This window comes from Aythya marila (assembly GCF_965140915.1).
Source record: "Aythya marila genome assembly, chromosome: 3".
Taxonomy (NCBI): Eukaryota; Metazoa; Chordata; class Aves; order Anseriformes; family Anatidae; genus Aythya; species Aythya marila.
This window is the reverse complement of record NC_139044.1, coordinates 64,992,426-65,013,587: the sequence shown is the minus strand read 5'-3', so window position 1 is coordinate 65,013,587 and position 21,162 is coordinate 64,992,426. Positions and strand designations below refer to the sequence as shown.

The window sequence follows — 21,162 nt, the reverse complement described above, 5'->3', positions numbered from 1 at the left end:
GGTGGAAGGAAAGTCAAGTCCAGAAACACTGCCTCTAATGTTTTCTCTGAGAGACGAGCAAAGTGGAAGTTAAAATGAAAACACAGCATTTCCAAAATTCAGAAGGCACAAAATACATATTATAAATATTGCTTCTTTTCAGCTTGACATCTGTAGGTCAACACACCTGCAGTCAAAGTATTTTATACAATAGTTGAAGTCAATTTTTCCAATGCATGTCTCAGATATTCTAAAGCTTCTCTCAACCTGACCCACTGAACTCCTTTGGCACCCTGCTATTCCTCAAGCACTGTGGTGAACATCTTCTTTTTGTGAGTGAGCAGAGATGGATAGAATCCAGATGTGGTCCATGCGGACACCACAGCTTTAACTCATGCTTGAAGTGTATGTATGCACAGATTTCATCATTTAGAAAAAGCCCTGAAGCTTTTCTATTCTGGGAAAATAGCTCTGCTGTATACATATGTACAATCACTATGCTTAGGTTTCTTCACTAGCACAGGAGTATGTAGAGGGACTGATATAGAATCCATCATTTAAAAAATGGGATTTGTGTGTAATCTAAGAAAAGACCAAGGAAGTTAAATCCTTACCTTAGAATCACACTCAATAGGTTTCTTGCACTCTTCACAGGGGTTGGCAAACAGGTTGTCATAACATGTGACACAATAAGCATTTTCTTCCCTTAATGCATACTTCCTTCCACGAAGAGACTGCAGGCAGTAATGACAGTCTGTCTGATTGCTGGTCATTCTGGTGGGGTTTTCCGGGTGATCTGGAAAGATGGAAAAATCATGTAATTGAATGAATGGCAGTTTGCTTGCCCAAATAATACATACTGCTGCATTACCTGTGAAAGTCAGTATAGGTGTGTTTTAGTCCTTTGCAGTGCTCTGGATTTCTAATTCTGGGCTGTTCTGTAATAAAATGAGAGTCTTTAATGACAAATACTATATATTTTGTTACCTAAATAATGGGGAGCAAGAAAGTTACTTCAGCTTAGTTGACTGGCATTTACAATGATAAGTCAGGTACCTGAAAACGAAGGTGCCTTTGTGTTCTGTATCTACAACTACTGATGTCACGAGCATTATGGATGCTGGATGGTGTGGCATGTTTTATTCAGAAATCAAGGAGTTGAGAGAGAAATGAGAATTCAAAAATTAATCAAACTGTGGAGTTAAAAGGCTGTAAAGAAATGTCAAGCACTTTCTGGTGTTCTCCTGGCTCTCCCTTCTCATTCCTGTCTTTCTGCTCATTCCTGTATTTTCAACGTGTTCCTCCCCACCCAAACCAACCAACCAACAAAACAGAAGGAAGACAAAGGTCTCCAAGCTTTATGACTATTTTTGCATAATCCCAACTGTGCTGCTAATACTTGATGGCAGTGTAGGGTAATAAAAATACCCCTGGGTAGCAAAAAAATCAAAATATAAAAAGAAATAAACAAAATAAAATCCAAGCAAAATCATAACTCAAAGCAAGTTTGTCTTGTTGTTATTGGAAAAGATTGTTTTTACTTATACATTTCTGTATTGCCAGATTCCCTGTTGGCAGAGCCAAGACACTGTGAGATAGATGATATTTCTGTGCCAGCCAAGTGCAGGAAATACCACAAATCTATTGAGATCCAATTGTATGAATTTCCCATCCTTCAGTTTTTCAGGCTAAAGAGGCTTGGATAAGTATCCAAACTTTAGCTGCTTATAGTTCAGTTACTGATGAATGTTTTAAGGATTGTGGAGATGCAGACTTTTTTCAGTCATCTTGTCACTGGTTGGATCATCAGCACTTTGCTAAAATTGGGTCTTGATTCCTGGGAATGAAGGACGAAGAATCCAGAAAGTTCCCAGTGAAGCAAACCCAGAAACATCTGCTGGATTCATTGGATTGCACTCTTCATTAAACTCATCAGTGATTGTCACTGCATACAGTGCCAGCAGTCATAAATTTTAGATTGAAAACAACTGGGGAAGGTCTCCTAAAATACTTACATATCAGTGAATTTGGGCAGCTGAAATCTTTTTACGCTGACTAATGGTGCAAGTTAGTTTATCTTAACCAGATGCAAGGCCTGATAGCAAGGAAGAGAAACATATTAGAAACAGGATTTGAGGGATCACTTACCACCACAGAGCTTACATATAATCCACTTAGGAGAAGTCACTCATACTTGTTTGTATATATTCACTAGCTATCTTATATACATGGTTCAGCTTTAAAAAGGCAATTAACTTTTTCTGGGTTTCTGGTTTGTGAGATGTAATCCAAACTGATAGCTTCAACTATGAGAAGGAACAGTTACTGGAGGTCTCCACTGGCACTAATGCGTATAACCAGGAATTTATTAATCTATTCCTAGAGGGGCTGTAGTAAGCCTGTGGAAAAAGTGGCAGGGAGAGAGGCTATAATGCTTATCTCAGACCAAAAGTAATGACTTGTTTATTTGGCACAAGCTATGGAAAACTAGTTCCTGTAAATTGAAAATCTTTGGAGTTGAATTGATTTACTGTTTTTTTCTGACTGCCCTAAATCTTAGTGCTAGCCAAGACAGAGTGTAGTAAGGAAATCAAATAATCTGTAACTCAGATCAGTGGGAAATGTGCTTTCTTAAAAATATTAAAGATGTATTTTACGTGATAACCTTGGGATAATAGTATTTCCTTAAGATCAAAGAGAGCTTTGAGTGTGCAAAGAATAACCAAAGTATGAGTGAAAATGACATCCATCATGCAACACATATAAAAACCAGGCACAGTGCAGTAATTCAGTGCATGATCCATACACAGTTTTCACTAAAACCAAAGTTAAATTTTGCTCATTTTCTTCTATATTAGGAAATTCTTCTAAATTGGTGGTTATAGAGACAGTCAAGAAGGAATGCTTGTGGTTAGCTGGGCTCCGCGTTGAAGGTCATAGGACAGGCTTGAAACTGTGTTTCAGAGGAATTTTATTTATTTATTTATTTATTTTGGGGGAGTTAGAATCATGGAATGGTTTGGGTTGGAAGGGACCTTAAAGATCATTTAACTCTAACCCCCCTTGCCATGGGCAGGGTCATCTCTCACCAGACCAGGTTGCTCAGAGCCCCATCCAGCCTGAACACCTCCAGGGATGGAGCATCCACAGCTTCTCTGGGCAACCTTTGTCAGTGCCTCACCACTCTCGTAGTAATGAATTTGTTTATCATATCTGATCTAAATCTCTCCTCTTTTAGTTTAAAGCTGTTATCCTTTGTCGTATCACTGCACTCTGTCCCCAGCTTTCCTGTAGGCCCTCTGTAGTTACTGGAATGCCGCAACGAGGTCTCCCCAGAGCCTTCTCTTCTCCAGGCTGAACAACCTCAACTCCCTCATCCTGTCTTCATAGGAGAGGTGTTACAGCCCCTTGATCATCCTCATGGCCCTCCTCTGGACTCGTTCTAATACATCCATGTCCTTCTTGTGCTGGGGGCCCCAGAGCTGAACCTAGTTCTCCAGGTGGGGTCTTATGAGGGCACAGCAGAGGGGGAGAATCACCTCCCTTGTCCTGCTGGCCACAAATCACCTCCCTTGTCCTGCTGGCCATGCTGCTTTTGATGCAGCCCAGGATTCGTTTGACTTTCTGGGCTGCAAGAGCACACTGATGGAATTATGTCAGAGTTATGAACTAGTTAGTTATGAAATGCCTCTGAGGATAACCCTGACCAGACTACCTTCCTGATTTCCTCTCTGCTGAATCAGTTCCTCAGCTTCATAACAGTTTCACCTCAGCCTACAAGTGGTGATGGTAAAATCCTAACAGGACAAATATGATGAACTTATCTATCAGTTATAGTGGGTTGTGTTGCACAAAGCTCATCAAAAAATAGCTTCAGATATCTGCAATCTGCAGATACATCTCTTTTGGTGCTGTTGTTGTTTTTTGTAATGAATGGCAATAGGTTTTAACGTTATTGAAACCTCTCTATACTGAACTATTTTGTTCAAAATGTGGCTCTCTTGATTTTCTTCCCCCCCCACCCCAGGCCAATCTATTTCAGGAAGCCCAGGTTATGCATTTGCACAAGATGCACTATTCTAATAGCTAACAACTTCCAAATCTGTAAAGTCCTCCTTAAAACCTATATGGGTATGCTAACAAAGTCCTATTACTCTTGTTTTATAGATGACAGTGGTTGCTGAAGAACATAAAAAGAGTATCCCCAAGACCAGATTCAAAGGCAGAGGGTACCCTTAGGCTGCTCCTCAAGTAAAGCCCTCAAGTCTTTGAAAGTTTTCTTCAGAAAGTCTTCAGAGTTTGACCATGATTAAATAAGACCATGTTTGGGTATGAAGCATAGATGGTATGAAAAAGAACTATTATTATTATTATTTTTTTTTTTTTTGGTAAATCCTTTGGCAAAGGTCTGGGTAATCTTTGTGAACTGCTTTTACCCTTAGACAATACAACAAAAAAGTGAATCTCGGCTCCCCCAGCCCATTTACCCTTGCTCCAGTAAGTAAATCATGTTACAAGCACCATGTAGTTAAGTAGAATGTTTTTCCTGTGCTTTGATCCTGATCTCTAGAGAAATGTGTTTACTTTAAGTTTGCTGGAAGCTAGACTCCGTGTTTTGAAGGTCGGTTCAGAAATCTCTGGAGGTCTGGTGCTATTCACTCTCATGGAATGAAATGCTGACTCCAGCATTCCAGCTGCTCACTTGCGTCCTAAGCACAGGGAGAGACTGCCATTTCTTCATTCCTTGGGAAAAGATGATTTTGTTATCTAGATTGGAGCAAAGCTAAAGTACAGCAGATTTTTGTGTAGATAGTAGGCACAGTCATGCGACGCCATTTGTACTGTTAGGATACTCCTAGGGCTGCACAGAGATGTTGCCAAGGATGTGAGGATATTGCAGCTGATGTCCCTGGGGTCAGATCTGAGAATGCAGCAGCCTCATGGTATAAATTATAAAGCAGCTGAAAATAAAACAACAGAGTTGACTAGTCTGCCTAGTGTTCTAACAGATTAAGCTAGAATTTAGCTACGACAAATTAGGAGAGGGACTTTCTGTAGAGTCGAATGGTTTCTTATAAGATGTAGAGCACTGGAAGTCTTCTAGCACAGAGAGCCATAATAAAATGGTTGCCAAGTCCACCCAAACCGAAATAAATGGTTCCATAAATGTGGAACCATCAGGAAAGGAGTGCTAGTTTTCTCACCGGACCTAAGTAGCACATTCATAATGTTAACATATCTCTTAATTTATTTTAATATTCTCTGTAGATGTGATAATACACCTTAGATTATGTAAGCATAAAAAGCACAAACATAAATCCTACTTAGAAGGGAATGAATATACATATGTATTTACTTAGATGCATGCATGTAAAGATGTATCTTCTGCTTTGAGGTGATTTTAATGGATTATTTTTTGATCTAAATAAGGCTGCCATTAAACTACATCATCTTTTTCATTAAGAGCATACCAGGAATGGAACAGGGCTCTCTGTTAGGCTCTAAAACTGTCATGAATAAAGAAAAGTGATAGCAAAATAAATTATTGCAACAATGAAGGGTAAGTAAAACAAATTGAATTATTACAAGGGTGACACCCCTGCAAGCTATTCCAGACACACTTTTACTTTCAGTTAAGTACATATTTTCATCTTGGAACATAATTTTGCTTATTCACATGCACTTGCTGATTTAATTTTCCCTTGTGTGTGTGTGTCTGTGTGTGTGTGTAAGCTGCTGGACAATTCATCGCATACTTTTACAAAATACCTTAGTGACTCAAAGTTACAACTGCATTATAAAGCCAACATCATTATGATGAAAAGTACCTAAGAATGCCATTATTTTATAAATGGAAGTTTTCAGCAATGTTCTCCAAGAAACATTTCAGAGATTACAGTTTTTGATTTCTCTGCATGATTGCTACCCCCTAGAAATTTGCTACTTTATTGTGCTTTTTTAACCCCCTACCCCTCAAAAGGAAAAAAGAACAAAACCAAACCAACCAAAAAAAAAAAAAAAAAGCACACACACACACAAAAAAAAATCACAAAAACCAAGGACAATTAAATGGATGTCTTATTTTCAAAACATTTACAACATCCTTGCTTTCTCTCCTCCCTCCCTTAGAGTAACTGCAGTTTTCCTAGTGATACCCTGAAGTTATATTTGAGTGTTCAAAGATACCAGAATATTTGCTCTTCTAAAAATGACTAGAGAAGCAATAGGAACCAGGGACATAAAGCACAAATCAAGTCAAACCGTGTACTTACAGGAAAGTACAGACAGATGTTAACTTTGAACTAGCCGTTTTAGCTCAGTGGTGCAGCACACTGGTTCAGAGTCCAATCCTGAAGGCATTTGAGCAGGTGCAGAGCTCTCACTGACAAAGTCCTGTTTTCAGTAGCCAGGATGGCCATGCTAAGCAGGGCTGTGCTGTATTGACATGACTACAGTGCTTCAAGGTCCACCAGTGACAGTGATGTGGTGGACTGTCTTGGCAAAGCAGCTCATTTAGAGCTTGATCTAATAGTGGCACCATACTGCATTGTACCATGTTCGCACATTCTGTGACCATGAGCGAAAAGGGCAAGAGCTCTGGCTTAACTGGGGGATTGATCACCCCAAGTATTGTGCAATTTTCTCCTTAATTGGTATTGCTGTCTGCTTTGTTTACGCCATGCAAATTCAAACGTTGGTGTTAGTCATCTAAATTCTTCCTTCATCCCAGTAGTGCAACATAATTTACTACTTACTTACTCAAACTTCAAGCAAGCACACCAGAGCAGTGAAAACGCCTGGACTAAAGGTGTGCTGTCTTGCAGACATATAAAAATTCTGTTGCAGCAGAGCCATGACTAGCCTGTGTCTCTCAAAGTCTCCTTTCTAGCTACAGTGTGTTGGAATGGCCTTGCTCCAGTGTTGCTACAGCAAGCTGGGTATTTCCTTAAATTCCTCCACAGAACTTTCACCAGCAGCACCCAGCTTGTCCAACACCACTTGTATGTGCTACCAAGGTCAGCCTGAGGGATTTAGTTGGCAAAAGTTGAATTTATGTCTTTGTATGTTTCTCTCCTGAAGCATATTCTTCCCCTATTGCGAGCCTTGCTATCAAAGATCAAGAATTACCATCACAGTAAACCCACTGTACAGGGAAATCACAGTAAACCCATCACAGTAAACCCAGTGTACAGAGGTCAGAAATAAGCATATCACATGTAATAGCTGAAAGCTTTTTTTTTTTTTTTTTTTTAACAAATCAGCATATGAAAGTCTGAGAGTGCAATTCATCTTTTAAAACAAACATTACACCGGATCCCAGCAATTCTAGTCAGAACTGGCACCATTATTGTGAATGCAGAAGGCTCAGCTGCTCATCAGTATTGCTGTTCTGTAATGCTGCTCTGTGTTTAAGCTGAGACAAACTGTCTGTGGAGTGCTTGGTATTGATTCAAGTCTCTCTCAGGCTGTTACCCAGGAACACAAATCCTTTCTATCTGCTCAGATTCCTGGGCACTGTCAATATCGTCAACAGCAACCATTCAAGAAAAAAAAGTGAGGTTAATGCCAAGACTTAGATTGCTGCTTTTATTTTTCTGGAATCATTCTCACCCGCACATTTTTTTTTTTTTTTTTTTTTTTTTTTTACAGGTTTTCACAGTCTGGTACAGCCAGAACTTTCTCCAGTGTGCACTGTGGATCTCAGCGCTTTATGGTTACTGTGAGATTTACAGAAGCCATGAAATGTTTCAGTCAGGTACTGGTATGCCTTTTCATGTAAAATCATGGCAGTATTCTCAGTCATACTGTATATATTTAGCCATAGAACAGGTTTGAGGATTGTATCTGGCACAAAAGGGCCATGTAGAGAAGTATACCCACAGTACCTGGTGAGTTAGATACTTAAAAGACATTTAGATAGTTTAAAATAGATTAGCTTCAACTGCCCAGACTCAAAAAGCAAAGCAGTCATGAATTTAAGACGTGGATGAAAAATCATTAGTGAATCCTAGGTACAACATTAAAGGAGCAAGTTTAAAGTAATTTAATTAGTGGTGTACTCCAAGAGCCGACACTGGGACCAATAACATCATTAATGACCTGGATGATGGGACAGAGTGCACCTGCAGCAAGTTTGCAGGTGACATAAAACCAGAAGGAGTGGTGGCTACACCAGATGGTCATGCTGCCATCCAGAGGGACCTTGGCAAGCTGGAGAAATGGGCTGCCAGGACTGACTTAAAGTTCAACAAGGAGAAATGCAATGCCTTGCACCTGGGGAGGAACAACCCCAGGCACCAGCACATGGTGGGGGTCACCATCTGGGAAGCGGCTCTGCAGAAAAGGTCCTGGGAGTCCTGGTAAACAACAAGTTGAACATGAGCCAGTAGTGTGCCTTTGCAGGTAAGAACAGCAGCAGCAGCCTGCAGGACATTAAGAATAGCACTGCCAGCAGGTCAGGGGAGGGAATCCTTAATGTCTGCTCAGCAGAGCTGAAGCCACACCTGGAGCACTGCGTCCAGTTCTGGGCTCCCCAGTGCAAGAGAGACATGGAAAGAGTCCAGTGAAGTGCCACAAAGATGACTGAGGCACTGGAGCCTGATGACAAAAGGCTGAGAGAGCTGGGACTGTTCAGCCTGGAGAGGAGGAGGCTGAGGGGATGTTCTATAAATGTCTACAAATACCCAAAGGGAGGGCAGAGCCTGGCTCTTTTCAGCGGTGCCCAGTGCCAGGACAAGAGGCAATGGGCATAAATGGAATACAGGAAGTTCCCTCTGAACATCAGAAAACACTATTTCACTGTGATGGTGACAGCACTGGAAGAAGTTTTCCAGGGAAGTTGTGGAATCTCCTTCATTGGAAATGTTCAAAACCCAACATGGTCCTGGTGAAACAGCTTTAAGGGGACCCTGCTTGGAGCAGGGGGATGAGCTACATGTCCCTTCCCACCTCAACTATTCTGTGGCAGAAAATGGAAAGGTTTACCACTGCTGAATGATAAAAGAGGCTGTATGAAACAGTCCACAAAACCTGTGTTCTCTTATAAGCATTTGGGAAGAAGTTGGGTCATTCTCATAACAGAAATAAGGGTGTCCTGTAGGTGACTTGTGATTCCATGTATAAGCCACCCATACATGTAGTCTAAACACAGGAGAAATGTGATTGCTTTCAGCTGGAATATTTACATGCTCAAAGCTGAATGCGTGTTTAGTGCTTTGCTGTCTGTATCCTTGAAGCACAGATTTTGAAAGATATTTCCAAGGATAAGCAAGAAATGGGATTTTAATAAGTATAGAAGCAATTAGGTTCTTCATTACCATTAATGTTGATGTTTCCTAATATTTCAGATCTGATAAACACAGTCTCTAAACCTTTCTCAATTAAAATACAGTCAGTGGAATTGCACAAATTTGGTTACAGAGGAAACAGCAAATGGAACTAGTGATTCTAAACAATTTCTGTCAAAACAAATAATAATAATAAAACAAACAAACAATCAATCAATCAAACAAACAAACAAACAAAAAACAGAAACAAAAAACATTTTTCAGTAGATCCAGCATTTCTGCAGGGAAAAATCACTTCCAGCATTCTCAAGTCCCAGCCATGTGTGAAATTAAGAGACTGATATTACTTCATATTGTCACTGAGTGTGAAATGTGATCAACATATCTTTTATCAACCAGCCTGATATTTAGATCTGAGTATGGCCCAAAACCTTGGCCCTTTCTGATGAAAAAGAGTTACTGGCTTGTCTGTGGTATCTGGTTTACCACAGTAAGGAAGATTTTGTTATTGTGGTTGTTGCAGGCAGATGCAAGAAAAAAAACTTCCTTTTTTCACCAGTTTATATTTCAGCTGATGTTAGTACAGACCAGGCTACAGAAGAGATGTGGAGGTCTGGATGCCTTCAGTCACCTTGACTATTTTGACAGCTTGGCTCAGAAGGAAATGTAGGCTGAGCTCCACTGCTCAGCCTCTGCCCTGTATGGTACAATAAGGAATAAAGGACTGACATCTACATTAAACATAGTCCATACTAAAAGTTACGAGGAGAAGCAGATCTAAAAATAATTTTGTGATGCTAAATGACTACAGGGGTACTTATCTTTTTCAGTTCAGCAGGCAAAAATACCCTAAGGAAGATGCAAGAAACCCTACACAAGATGCCTAGGCAACAACTTGCTCATGAGGAAAGTTTCCTAATCCTTAGAGGTTTAAATTCATGCTCTGAAACCTGAGCATTTATAAGCTTCCAAAACCAATATAAATTAAGAGGTTATTGCATCAGGGTATTTTTTTGAGGGAAAAAAAAAAAAAAGAGTTTTGCAGAAAGCTTATTTGAAAATGCTGTAGCAGTTGGTTTTTTATTATTATTATCTTTTTTAATTTTGATGTATTTTAGTAGCAAATATTTGTGAATAAAAAAAAATAATGGAAAATATCAATTTGATTTAGAAAAGTAACATTCACAAAAGTGAAATCTGAAAAAGACGTTGGTCTAAAATGAACCTTAAATTCTCCAATGAAAATCTTTTAGTAAAAGCTTACTTTTTGGCTTTTGATAGAGAGTTGAATATTTCACTGGGAGAAACAATTTTATAGCTAGCTGTATATTTTATTCTAGGAAAAAAAGAGATGGGAATCTGAGTTAGAGTCATCTCAGTTTGAGATAAGAAATTCTGTGGCAAAAAGACATTTGTGCTGGGTGATAGTTTCTTCAATTAAAATGGTGGAAAGGTAGAGAATAACATATTGTACTTGAATGGAAATACTAATGTATTTTCCTTCTATCAACCCACAACCCAGCAAGTAATAAATGTCTTTGAAAGAGAAAAAAGAACATTAATAATTTGGGGTTGAAATAAATGGTCAGGATAAGAACTGAGGTCACAGGTGATCTCTGGCAGTGAATACAAATTCTCCCCAGCTTTTCAACCTGGCTTTTTTCAGTCCCCTTTCCTGCCTCCACTCTCACCTAGAATCCCCTAATTGTTGAAAGTACTTTAAAAGTGCTTGAATAAAAAGAAAATGAAAGTTACAAATGGAGAATTGTATTGAAGTGTTGATCCAAGACTTTTGCCAGTGAATTCATCTGCAGCGTGCAAATGAGAGCAGCACTTCTTACTGAACTCTGCTAGAAGTGGGTCTGCACACTGAAATACCCCACCCAATTCCTGTATACAGTGCAATAAAGCCAAAGGTCCAACAAGAAAATGGCAGCATCTTAGCAATGCATTAACACTACTGGGCAGGAACACATTTACCTGAAAACACAATAAGCTTGTCTTCAGGACAGAAAGCTTTCCTGGGGAAAGCAATAGCTGTAGGCAATGATGCCTGTGCTTCACAGGGAGTGACATGCTTATAAAACAAAGCAGCCTTGTTGCTTACAAGAGGTAACAGAGCTTCAGTAGGCAACATTGATGCTGACTGCAGCCTTCGAGATCTTAATAAGAAATAAGCTACGTCTTTTCCTTGCAGATGTATCAGCTGCAGACTGGATTTCTCCCACTCTCACATTTTAGTTCATGGACAGAAGGGAGGATGGAGAGTGTCATGTCCTGTGAGAACAGGGACACCACATGAATTAAAATCCTTGTGAAAGAATAACGACAATTCCCTACTCACTATAACTTTGTCTAGCTGGGTTCTTTAAAAGCTGGTGACCTACTTTAGGAATGTTTTAAGAAATAAAATGAGCGATAAGAAGAAGATGAGCAACAGCAGCAGATACATTTTAAAGCAAGCTAAAATTGGAAAGGGTTTTCATTACCTTTTTTTTTTTTTTTAAAAAAAAAAAGACCTCCTTCCTCCAAAACCAAACATAAAACCCCCAAGTGGTAACAGCATCTGCTGCAGCAGCATAGCCTTTTACTTTTCTCTCCCAACAGTACTGGGCCAATCTGACCTAGTTTTCTGAGGAAAAAATAAACTGAGCTGCAGCGCTTTTGTAATAAAAATATGACACCTTATTGAAATGAAAGAAATCTAAGGATTTCTGATCTCAGCTCTGTTAAAAGATTGTTATGAGTTAGGTAGCATTACAGCTTAGGAAGAGCAAAGGCTACTGGTAAGGAGTATCAGTACATATCTAACTGAGAGAGTTGAGATCCCTACCTCAATTTCATTTTTCCCAGTTATTTATTTATATTTTTAGTCCCAGTGAACAGCCAGTTTTGTTGGGGCTCCATCGGTTTTGGCTGTCACCTTGTTACCAAACTTTACACTGAAAACAAAAATGACCTGGTTCTGCAGGCAGACTCTGGGCTGCTGACTATGATTCAGTCTGTGAAGCCACTGCTGGGCACAGCCTAAGAAAACAAGCAAAAAAACAGCAAAAACAAGCGTAGCATCTGCAGCCTCCCTTCATGTTATGTGGGAGCTGTTGTGGGTGACCATTGAGAAGGAATGGGCAAGGACACTGAGTACAGCCACTAGTAGCCTCACCACAAAGTGAGGACTGCGTATGTACTCTGGGCTTTTACTGACAACAATATAATATTGTATTAGTTGTAATGAATAGTTAGCTTGTACTGCTAACTATGTGCATTAGCAGTAACAATCCTCTATAACTGCAAACTCTTTGGAAAGCAGGGATGCAATAAACACTGTCTGGTTAAAATATGTATGCATATGTTGCATCTGCTAGGTGCAAAACCTGAAAGGTGCGGTACTCTTTGCATTCTGATGCTTTTGCAGCAACAAATTGTTTATAGAATGTAATTGAGACAGGGGTAAGAAATGTTGCCAGGAAAACACACTGTGGATGGTCTTAAGTAGACTTATTTGACTTCCTCTCTTTCCCCTAAGGGTTACATGAATGTGTGGTTTGTCTTCTCTTAGAAGGGGACCCTTAAAACACTTACATATATATACAACTTAACATAGCCGAGCAATTTCGCTCAATTTATGGATGTTAAATTAGGTGATTTAATATATGCTGGATCAGGTTTTTAACTCCGCATGATACCACTGGTGCTCTTGTATCTATTGGGCACAATTCACTTACACACTCTGAACATTTGCACCAAGGCTGCAGAAAAAACTAGCGCAATATGGCTGTGTGTGCATTTCACCGAAGATCTGGAATTGTGGCATAGTAACTTCTTGTTTTTATTCTCTGCCCTGTATTTGTTTTAAACATACTGTAAAGCTGGAAAACCAAATAGTTATCTATGCAGATGAATCAAATTCAGGCTGCTGCTCTTAGCATTCTAGGAAAAAAAAAAAAAAGACAAAATATTTGGATCTATGACATTCACTGTAAACCAGCATATTTCATTCCAACACAGTAAAAGGGTAAATGACATTCACTGTAAACCAGCGTATTTCATTCCAAAAGGGTAAATGACTCTCAGTGTAAGAACTCCCTTATGGAAGACAGTTCACTGCAGGCCTTTCAAGGCAGTGAACCCCTTTAGGAGTGGAGTGGCTGATCAAAAGAGTTGGGAGCAGAGATCTGTGACTTCTTGTTCTTCCTTTAGCAGGGAGGAGGAAAAATAAAGGAGTGTTTCTACGACTGAGTATAGATTAATATAAAAATATTTTTTTATATGTGGTTTTGTGAATTAGACATTAACCAGAGTAAAAATATTAACTGAAGATTTCTTGAATCTGGAGCAGTTGAGTAGATAACATCTTGCCAAACAAGATGAGTATCATGGCATCAGCTCTGTTTTAACTTCAGTTCTTATATGATGTGAGCAGCACCACTGACCAGTCCTCAGATATTCTCAGCTCTGGGTTTTGTTCATGCCCTGCCAGTGACTGCAGTACAGTCTTTCTCATGTACCTGAAATCTGCGTGCCTCTTTCTTTACCTGTTCTGCCTACTTAGGAGATAAGGTCTTCAGAATAGTTATGTGACTGGGCATCCTAATATTTCCTTTAAGGCTTAAAATCTCTGTGCTAGACATTAGACATATTTCTTTCTATTTTTAACATAGTCTATCCTCCTAAAAGTGGCAATGATTTAAAATTAGACCCAGAAATGAATAGATCTTGGTATTCTGTCTTTATTATGATGTGAGGTTACTGACCTTTCAGTTACTGCTCTGCTGGGAGTTTTGTAATGTCCTGGCATGTGAAAAGGTCCTTTTTTTTAAAAAAAAAAAATAAATAAATAAAATAAAAATAATAATAAAAATAAATAAATAAATAATATATATATATATATATATATAGGCACTATGACTTTCACAGTGGATTTCTTTCTGTGATTACAAATACATGCTATCTTAAAGCTGGTTCCAGTGTGGGATTGCCCTACTTTCATTGAAGGAAAATTAAAACTAAAGATTATCTGAACACCTCAGACAGCCAACATTTGACTCAGATGAATTACAAGGAATAAAAACCATCAGTTAATTCTCATACTGCTGGAGGAAACAGTAAGAATGAAGAAATTCCTTTCTAACATTTAGGAACATTTTAAGATCAGGTTATTTAATTCAAGGATATTGTGGAATAATAAGCCCATTGAAACCATTAAAGTCTATTCAAATGATAACGTGAAGCCTGATACCTAGCAATAGCAAAGCAACCATCTTAGTGAACCTGGAATGGAAACTACCTGTTTCAATAGGGGATGACGCTCAGAGTCCCTACCTGGCCAGCTATAGTGGGTGAGGCTGCTCTTGTTCTGAGGGGGGCAGGGTGACAAGAATTAGCAGGAATTGTTAACAAACAAATACAGGTTTGCTAAATTACAATGAAATTGGTAAATGTTTCCAGTAAAAAGTGCAAGACAATGATTAAATACATCTAAAAATTCCATTCCTGCATTAAAAAGACAAAATACCCCCCCCCCCAACATTTTGAGCTTTTAATTTGAAATGTTTCTCAATGCTTTTCATTTCCAAATTAAACAGACTCTCAGCTCATCGCATTAAACAGTTTTCCTCTAATCTTTTCCTTTTTTTCACATGCAAATAGCACCCCAAACCCAGATACTCAGAAAACTCTAATTATGCCACAATTTCACATTATAATACATAAATGAATCATGTTGTGGTTGAATTAGAAACTTGCAGCGCTCACTTGTGGAAGACTGGGCTCCTGGTTATACATTTATAACCTAATACTGTTCTGGGCTTCTGATAAATAGAATTATAAACTAATACTCTGAAGTATTTTACAGTCTTCCTTTCAAAGATTTCAGAATGATTTTCTAATGATAATAAAGCAATCGCAAAACACAGCTGTGAGATACTTGTCTACAGAAAAGGTTAATGCTTGTCCAAGCAGAGCAACTGGCTTGCTCAAGGTCAGAGCGCAGTCCTGGAGGAGTGGGAAGACAAGCAGCCAGACATTACAGCTTTGCCACTTGGTGGGTCTGCTCATTAGGCTGTGGGCATGGTGCTGATCCAGGGTAGTTAAAAGCACTGGACAAAGGTTGCCAGGTGGTCAGCTTCCAGTGCTACAGGTAAAAGGCATTTCAAACTTAGCTGAAGCAATAAAATGTTCCAGGTGTGAAAATTACAATTGTCCTTAAGGACTCTGAGGTTATGATCAGTATTCTTACACAATTGGTTGAGAGAGTTCCTGGTTATTAAGGCTGTTTCCAGTCAATAAACGTGGTTTTGAACTCATTTTTTCCTCCCTGAAGTAACAAACTCAGTTCGACATATGGGGAACTGAGGCAAAGAATATCTTGCTGAAAGTGTCTCTGGGCTGAGTTGTGGCCTCCCACGTACGTTCTGCCCACAGTTATGCCACGCTGTCACCAGTATCCCTCCTCCTATCAATTCTGTTATCTGCATACAAAGACAGGTATAGGAAAATGAGCATTGTTCTGAGTCTTAAGAGCATCTCCAGCAATGAACCAGAGCAGCCTGCTTAGATCCCTTAACCATAATATGTTGAGATGTGCAACAATTTACCAGTACTCATATATGGACCTAGAACAAATTCAAACTTGAAGGCAACCATGACTGAGAAGGAAAGTAACTTACTAGCATGAATGAAGCAAAACCAGAAAAACCCTCTTAGTCTGAGAAAGGGAAAAAAGAAGGGATAGTTGACGTATGCTGTTCAATATCAGAGGAAAACGGGGATATTCACAAAAGCAAACCTAAGCCTACTGAGGCTAATTCACAAGACACTTTTTATAGGTAAAGGAGAGAGAAATTCCTCTCCAGGGTGATTCCTAGCACAAGCTTAATTTAGCCATTATTATAGAGGCAACCAAGGGAAATTAGTGAGCCTTTGTAATAGTTTTGTCCCTCATTGTATCTCTGTTACATAAAATTAAGTCACGGAGTTTTATTAAGTTATTTTTAGGGTGTTAGTTCAGTGTTTTGGAATAACATCAGTGCGTTTCTACAAAGCTGCCCTTATTTCATCCCTCTTACATTTTACTGGAAAATATAAGTATATGACATCAGAAGTTTACAGCCTCCTAACTAGAACTGCGCAACATGTTCCCAGAAGAGTGAATTCCTCTGCAGGAGCAGAAATGGAGCATTTCGTCATTCCAACTTCTGAATTTTGGGCTCTGGAGATTTTAATAGAAAAGTTGAGCTGGAAATCATTAATTTTATGAACATCATAGAATTAGACTTAAGACATCATCTTACCTTTAACTGGCAGGGAAACGTGCAGAAAATCTTAGTTTTATTCCCTAGATGATCTAAAAGCCTGAAATAAGTTTAGAGCTTGTTTAGTTGTCAGGAAGACCACTCATTTGAACAGGGTCAGGATCTGAGTTTAGGGTTGAGGTTAGTAAGTATACTGGTTAAGATTTTCACATTTCTTTCTGTCTGTCCATGGTTAGGCAATACTGATTTATTTTTTTTCTTAAAAACTCAAAATTTAAAAAAAGGTATGCAGAAAGCTGCGATTATTGGTATGCGTCCCATAGAATTTACATTTTACCAAGTCAACTTACAATTTACCAAGTCAGCCAAATGCACACACTTAGCAAAATATGATTGCCTGAAAATAACCCGGAGATACCACAGGTCACAATAGATCAGAATCTCTTTCAAGCAGCTTCTGCTTTCATGTTGCTCTAATCTTGCAAGACAATTAGTATGTTATCTTAGGTTTCTACCAGTTACACAACTTTGAATCAAAGTGACTTTTATGGCACTGCTATCAAATTGCATGACAAAACCATCAGCAATTTGTTATAACACTAATACTTTAGATACATTCTGTTTTGTTCAAATACTCTAGAAATGTCAACCCATCACAGAAATAGAAGAAAAATGGGTGAAAAATATTAAAGAAAAACAACACGGGCATCTGAAATTGATTTTCTAAATAAAAGTCTTTGTGTCCAGCTCCAGATATAAAAACAGAACTTCTGAAAACAGAGACAGTTAAAGAAAATATTTTCAACATTGGTACTATTTAAATATTTTAATTCAGTTCTGATAGTTTCATCCAAATTTAACTTTGACCCAATTATTCAAAAAAAAAAAAAATTGCCACTGTGAAATCAGGTAACAGTACAATTAATATATGTAGACTAAAAGGAATATTTCCACCCCATTACCCGTATTTCTTTTTTAATTCTGTAGTATAGGCCCACATTTCCAGCAAAATTCCAGCAAAATTCCAGCAAGCAGTGGCTTCGCCTTTCAATTCCACTCTCTTCAAATTCCAAACCAAGATTACGTTCACAAAAACATGACAGATTGAAAATAATAATTTATAGAATTGCAAAATACTACTTGATTTCTGTAACAAGTCAAAATATTTCTGTAAATAGCAGCTTGGAAACTGGTTTTACTTCAAAGGAAATGCAAGAACAATCAATATTAGGCGATGATATTATTTGTGACTATAGAAAAAGTGACTTACATGAAAAGGCATTAGTTAGAAAATTTTCTTGCAATAGCAAATAGCTATGAAAGCTTGCTAAGAAATGAGAATGAGGATTGAAATGTCATAGGAAACAGCACACTCTTTATGTTGGCTTGTTTTGTGGAGTAAACAAAATTAATCCTCATCTCATTACAAAGGGAACCATAGACAATCTTCCCTTACATTAATGAGTGAGCCAATTCATAAAACAAAAACTATTGCATCTGAAAAAAGTGTGGTATCTCTTTCAGTACACAGAATCATTTTTTTAAATATGTATAGAATTCTGCATAGAATTTAAAGAAGCAGTATCCATGTGAATTAGTAGTTCTGTGTCTTGAAAAAAAATACTTCTGCTTCATTTCTCAAAAAGGTAAGTTAGTTACCTTGTACAGTACCACACCTAAGCATTATCATATAAAGGAATAATGGAAAAGAGCCTCAATACTCACATTTGGTTTTAAGCTGCTTCTCCTGGTAACTTGTGCAGCAAAATGAAGAAGAAATAATTACACGTCTGCACAGAAACAAGCATTCATCAAGTCCAAAAGAAACAGAACACTTTGCCAGAGCTATTTGAGGGTCCCATCAGAATTTGGCTGGATGGAAGAAGGCTGAGGGTCAGTTTGTTTCCCTGAGACCTCATGACATGCAAATAACTAGCTGCCTCACCACTTAATCAAATATTTTTTTTTTTTTTGACATACTCTGTTTACAAATGGCAAATACATACCGTGTAGGAGGTTCTTAAAGGACTGTATTTCAGACAGTTGTCAAAAAGGAAAAAGGCACTTCTGTTAAAAAATTCAAGAGTTAAACCCCCTAATCCCCTAACTGTTCAGCAGAAAATGAAGAGATGGATCATCGTTCATCCCCGGCTACGCTGTGGTCCACGCAGAATGAATCCAACAGCCCTCAGTTGGGCTTGTAATTCAGAAAAGCAGCAGAAAAATCATGATTACTAACGTATGACTGCTGCGTACAGGAAATGGGCGGGGGGGGAGCAGGGAGAGAGACTTCTCCAATTAAAGGAAAGATTTTTTGGGGACCGAGTTGAATTCCTCTAACACTACTAAAGCAATTTCTGGGCTGGAACAAGTCGCCTCTCCTCCAGCATGCAGGAAGTTGCACATACGGCATTACCATTCGTGGTAGGCACGGCCTCGTCAAGGCTATCCCTCAATATTTCTCAGTTCTGGCCTACCTCAGCTTGCAGTCATCTCTTTTTGTTTGGACACAGGAGGGGCCAGCTAAGTTTTGCAGACAGTCTACTGCATGCACGAAGCACACAGAAGAGCTTGTAAGCAAAGTACTGCATCAGGCTCTATGCAGCACTTTAATCAATTTTAGCCGAAAGTAAGTATATTGTGTCCATTTAAAAGAGGAGGCTCAAGCTAAGCAGAGTGAAAAAAACAAGGATGGGTGCTTGTGGTATGAACTACTATTGACCTCCAGGCAGATTTTTCCACTGCTAAGAGCCAATGAATCTGAATCATTTAGTCTATAATGTCAAGTGGGTGGGACCTGCTTCATATCACAGGCAGAAGAAAGAAGGAAGCATTTAAACGTTAGATGTATTATGTTCTTTGATAAACTGGCAAATCTGGATAATGTGTTCTGGAGGTTATCCTGGGTAGTATCTTGCAATTACGGCTGATCATTTGATTGTTATTGCCGAAAATTCATCATTTCTATTTGTGGCTGACTGGTTTCTTAAAACTCTGCACACATTTATTCTGTCTTCCAGTAAAATTGGATTGAACTTTTACCTCCTACTGTACAAACTATAAGCTTTATTTATATTGAGCACTTCAATGCTAATTTTTCAAGCTTGCAATTTTTGTAGATTGGGAAGTTAGGCCTGAATGCATGTCCAAAGGGAGAATCATGAAATTTCCTCTTGCCTTTACTACCAAAAAGAAAAAAAATGAAAATACATTTTTTGATCAAGTACATTTTGAAACCCGCAACTATGAGCAAGACAAAAATATTATCCAAACTGATCTGTCAGAAGACCTAATGACACTTAGTTTCAACACAGAAGGTTATTTCCAGAAATCACGAAAAACACAGGAACCTCCTCTAGTCGTATCATCTTCCTTAAAACTTCAAAGACCATCCTTTTCATTTTTTTCTAATTGGAGAGATAATTGCTGTGTTAATAGAAGTCTTGCCAGGAGAAGCTCTTAAAAGAAAGTATTTTTTGCCAACAGGTGCAAATTGAATACAACAGAACAAAAATTCTGCTGCTTTTTCATATCACAGTAAGATGATGTCTCATACAGCTCTCACATCCTTTCCTGATCTTCCTGAAATAGAAAGCAGCTTATTTTGTGTGACCCCAGATGCAATCTGTCTTGACCTAGCTTCCTCTTCACGTTGAGGATTTAGGAGTTCATAGACCAAATGATGTTTCTGTTTAAAAATCTCAAATTGCTCTTCCCATCTCACTGTATTAAAAACAAAACAAACAAACAACAACAAAACAACCAAGGTATCATTCCTTGCTTAAATATTTAAGCATTCCTAAAAAAACATTATCAAATTATTTGCTGTTTTCCTGAGAAAACGTCTTCACACTTTACTGAATATGCTACTATTTGGGCCAGCAGAGAGAAGGATTCCTGTTCTCACAAGTATCCTGTTTACCCCAAAGCTTCAGATCATTACCATTTTCTGTGTTTAAAGTACAACCATCATTCAAAATGTTTGAGTAGCATGTATTTGGAAGCTCCAGAAATACACAAGGGAAAAATCTCTACGTACATCTCTTATGCTTATACTCCTCCCTAGGTATCCCCTTTTGGCCACTGCTGGAGAAACAATACTGGGCTACACAGACAGTTGATCTGACCCAGTACAATCACCCCCATGTTTTCTGTGTAAGTACTAAACTTCCTATTCCAATAACAGCAACAACAATCTACTCAGTTTTTTAGATATTTCCATTTTCCTGGCCTAAGGAAATGTAACTGCTAGTTAAAAAAGGAAAATCACAGAGCAGTATTTCAGAAGAAGCCTAAAAGACCCTAAAAAGCCTGTAGCTTTATCTGAGCAAGCTGTTAAGATGCTTTAATCCAGACAACAACCCCCAATACTAACTATTATTTGGAAACTTGTGCCAATTCTTGTTTCAAAGACGTTGCACACCAAGAGAACAGGAAAGAAAGCTGCAAGTTCCAGCAGACCTGCAAATAACCAGCTAAAAAAGTTGCAATTTGCCACGTAGTAATGGGGAAAGGAAAGGCTACTGCTGAGAAAAATATTTTTCTGCCTACAGTTAATGCACCTACTCCAATTTGCTGAGAGCAGCAAATGAGACTACAAAAAGTCTGTTTATAAATGTTCGTATGTATGTACATGCATTCAC

At 38.5% G+C, this 21,162-nt stretch overlaps 1 protein-coding gene across 9 annotated transcripts in view; it reads right to left on the bottom strand.

The window, feature by feature from the left end:
- The window catches only part of FHL5 (four and a half LIM domains 5), a 28,288-nt gene extending 9,525 nt beyond the window's left edge, over positions 1-18,763 (bottom strand). The window contains exons 1-4 of one of the 9 annotated variants that reach the window (XM_082757871.1): positions 18,526-18,763; positions 16,559-16,619; positions 851-917; positions 594-775 (exon numbers count right to left, since the gene is read on the bottom strand). In XM_082757871.1, coding sequence (XP_082613997.1) covers positions 594-752 — 159 coding nt within the window. In that variant the 5' untranslated portion in view covers positions 753-775; positions 851-917; positions 16,559-16,619; positions 18,526-18,763. Of the gene's footprint in view, positions 1-593; positions 776-850; positions 918-1,994; positions 2,058-16,558; positions 16,620-18,244; positions 18,453-18,525 lie in introns of those variants that run through there. The other 8 variants (XM_082757872.1, XM_082757878.1, XM_082757874.1 and 5 more) reach the window with 8 other exon arrangements.
- Positions 18,764-21,162: the final 2,399 nt, after the last annotated feature.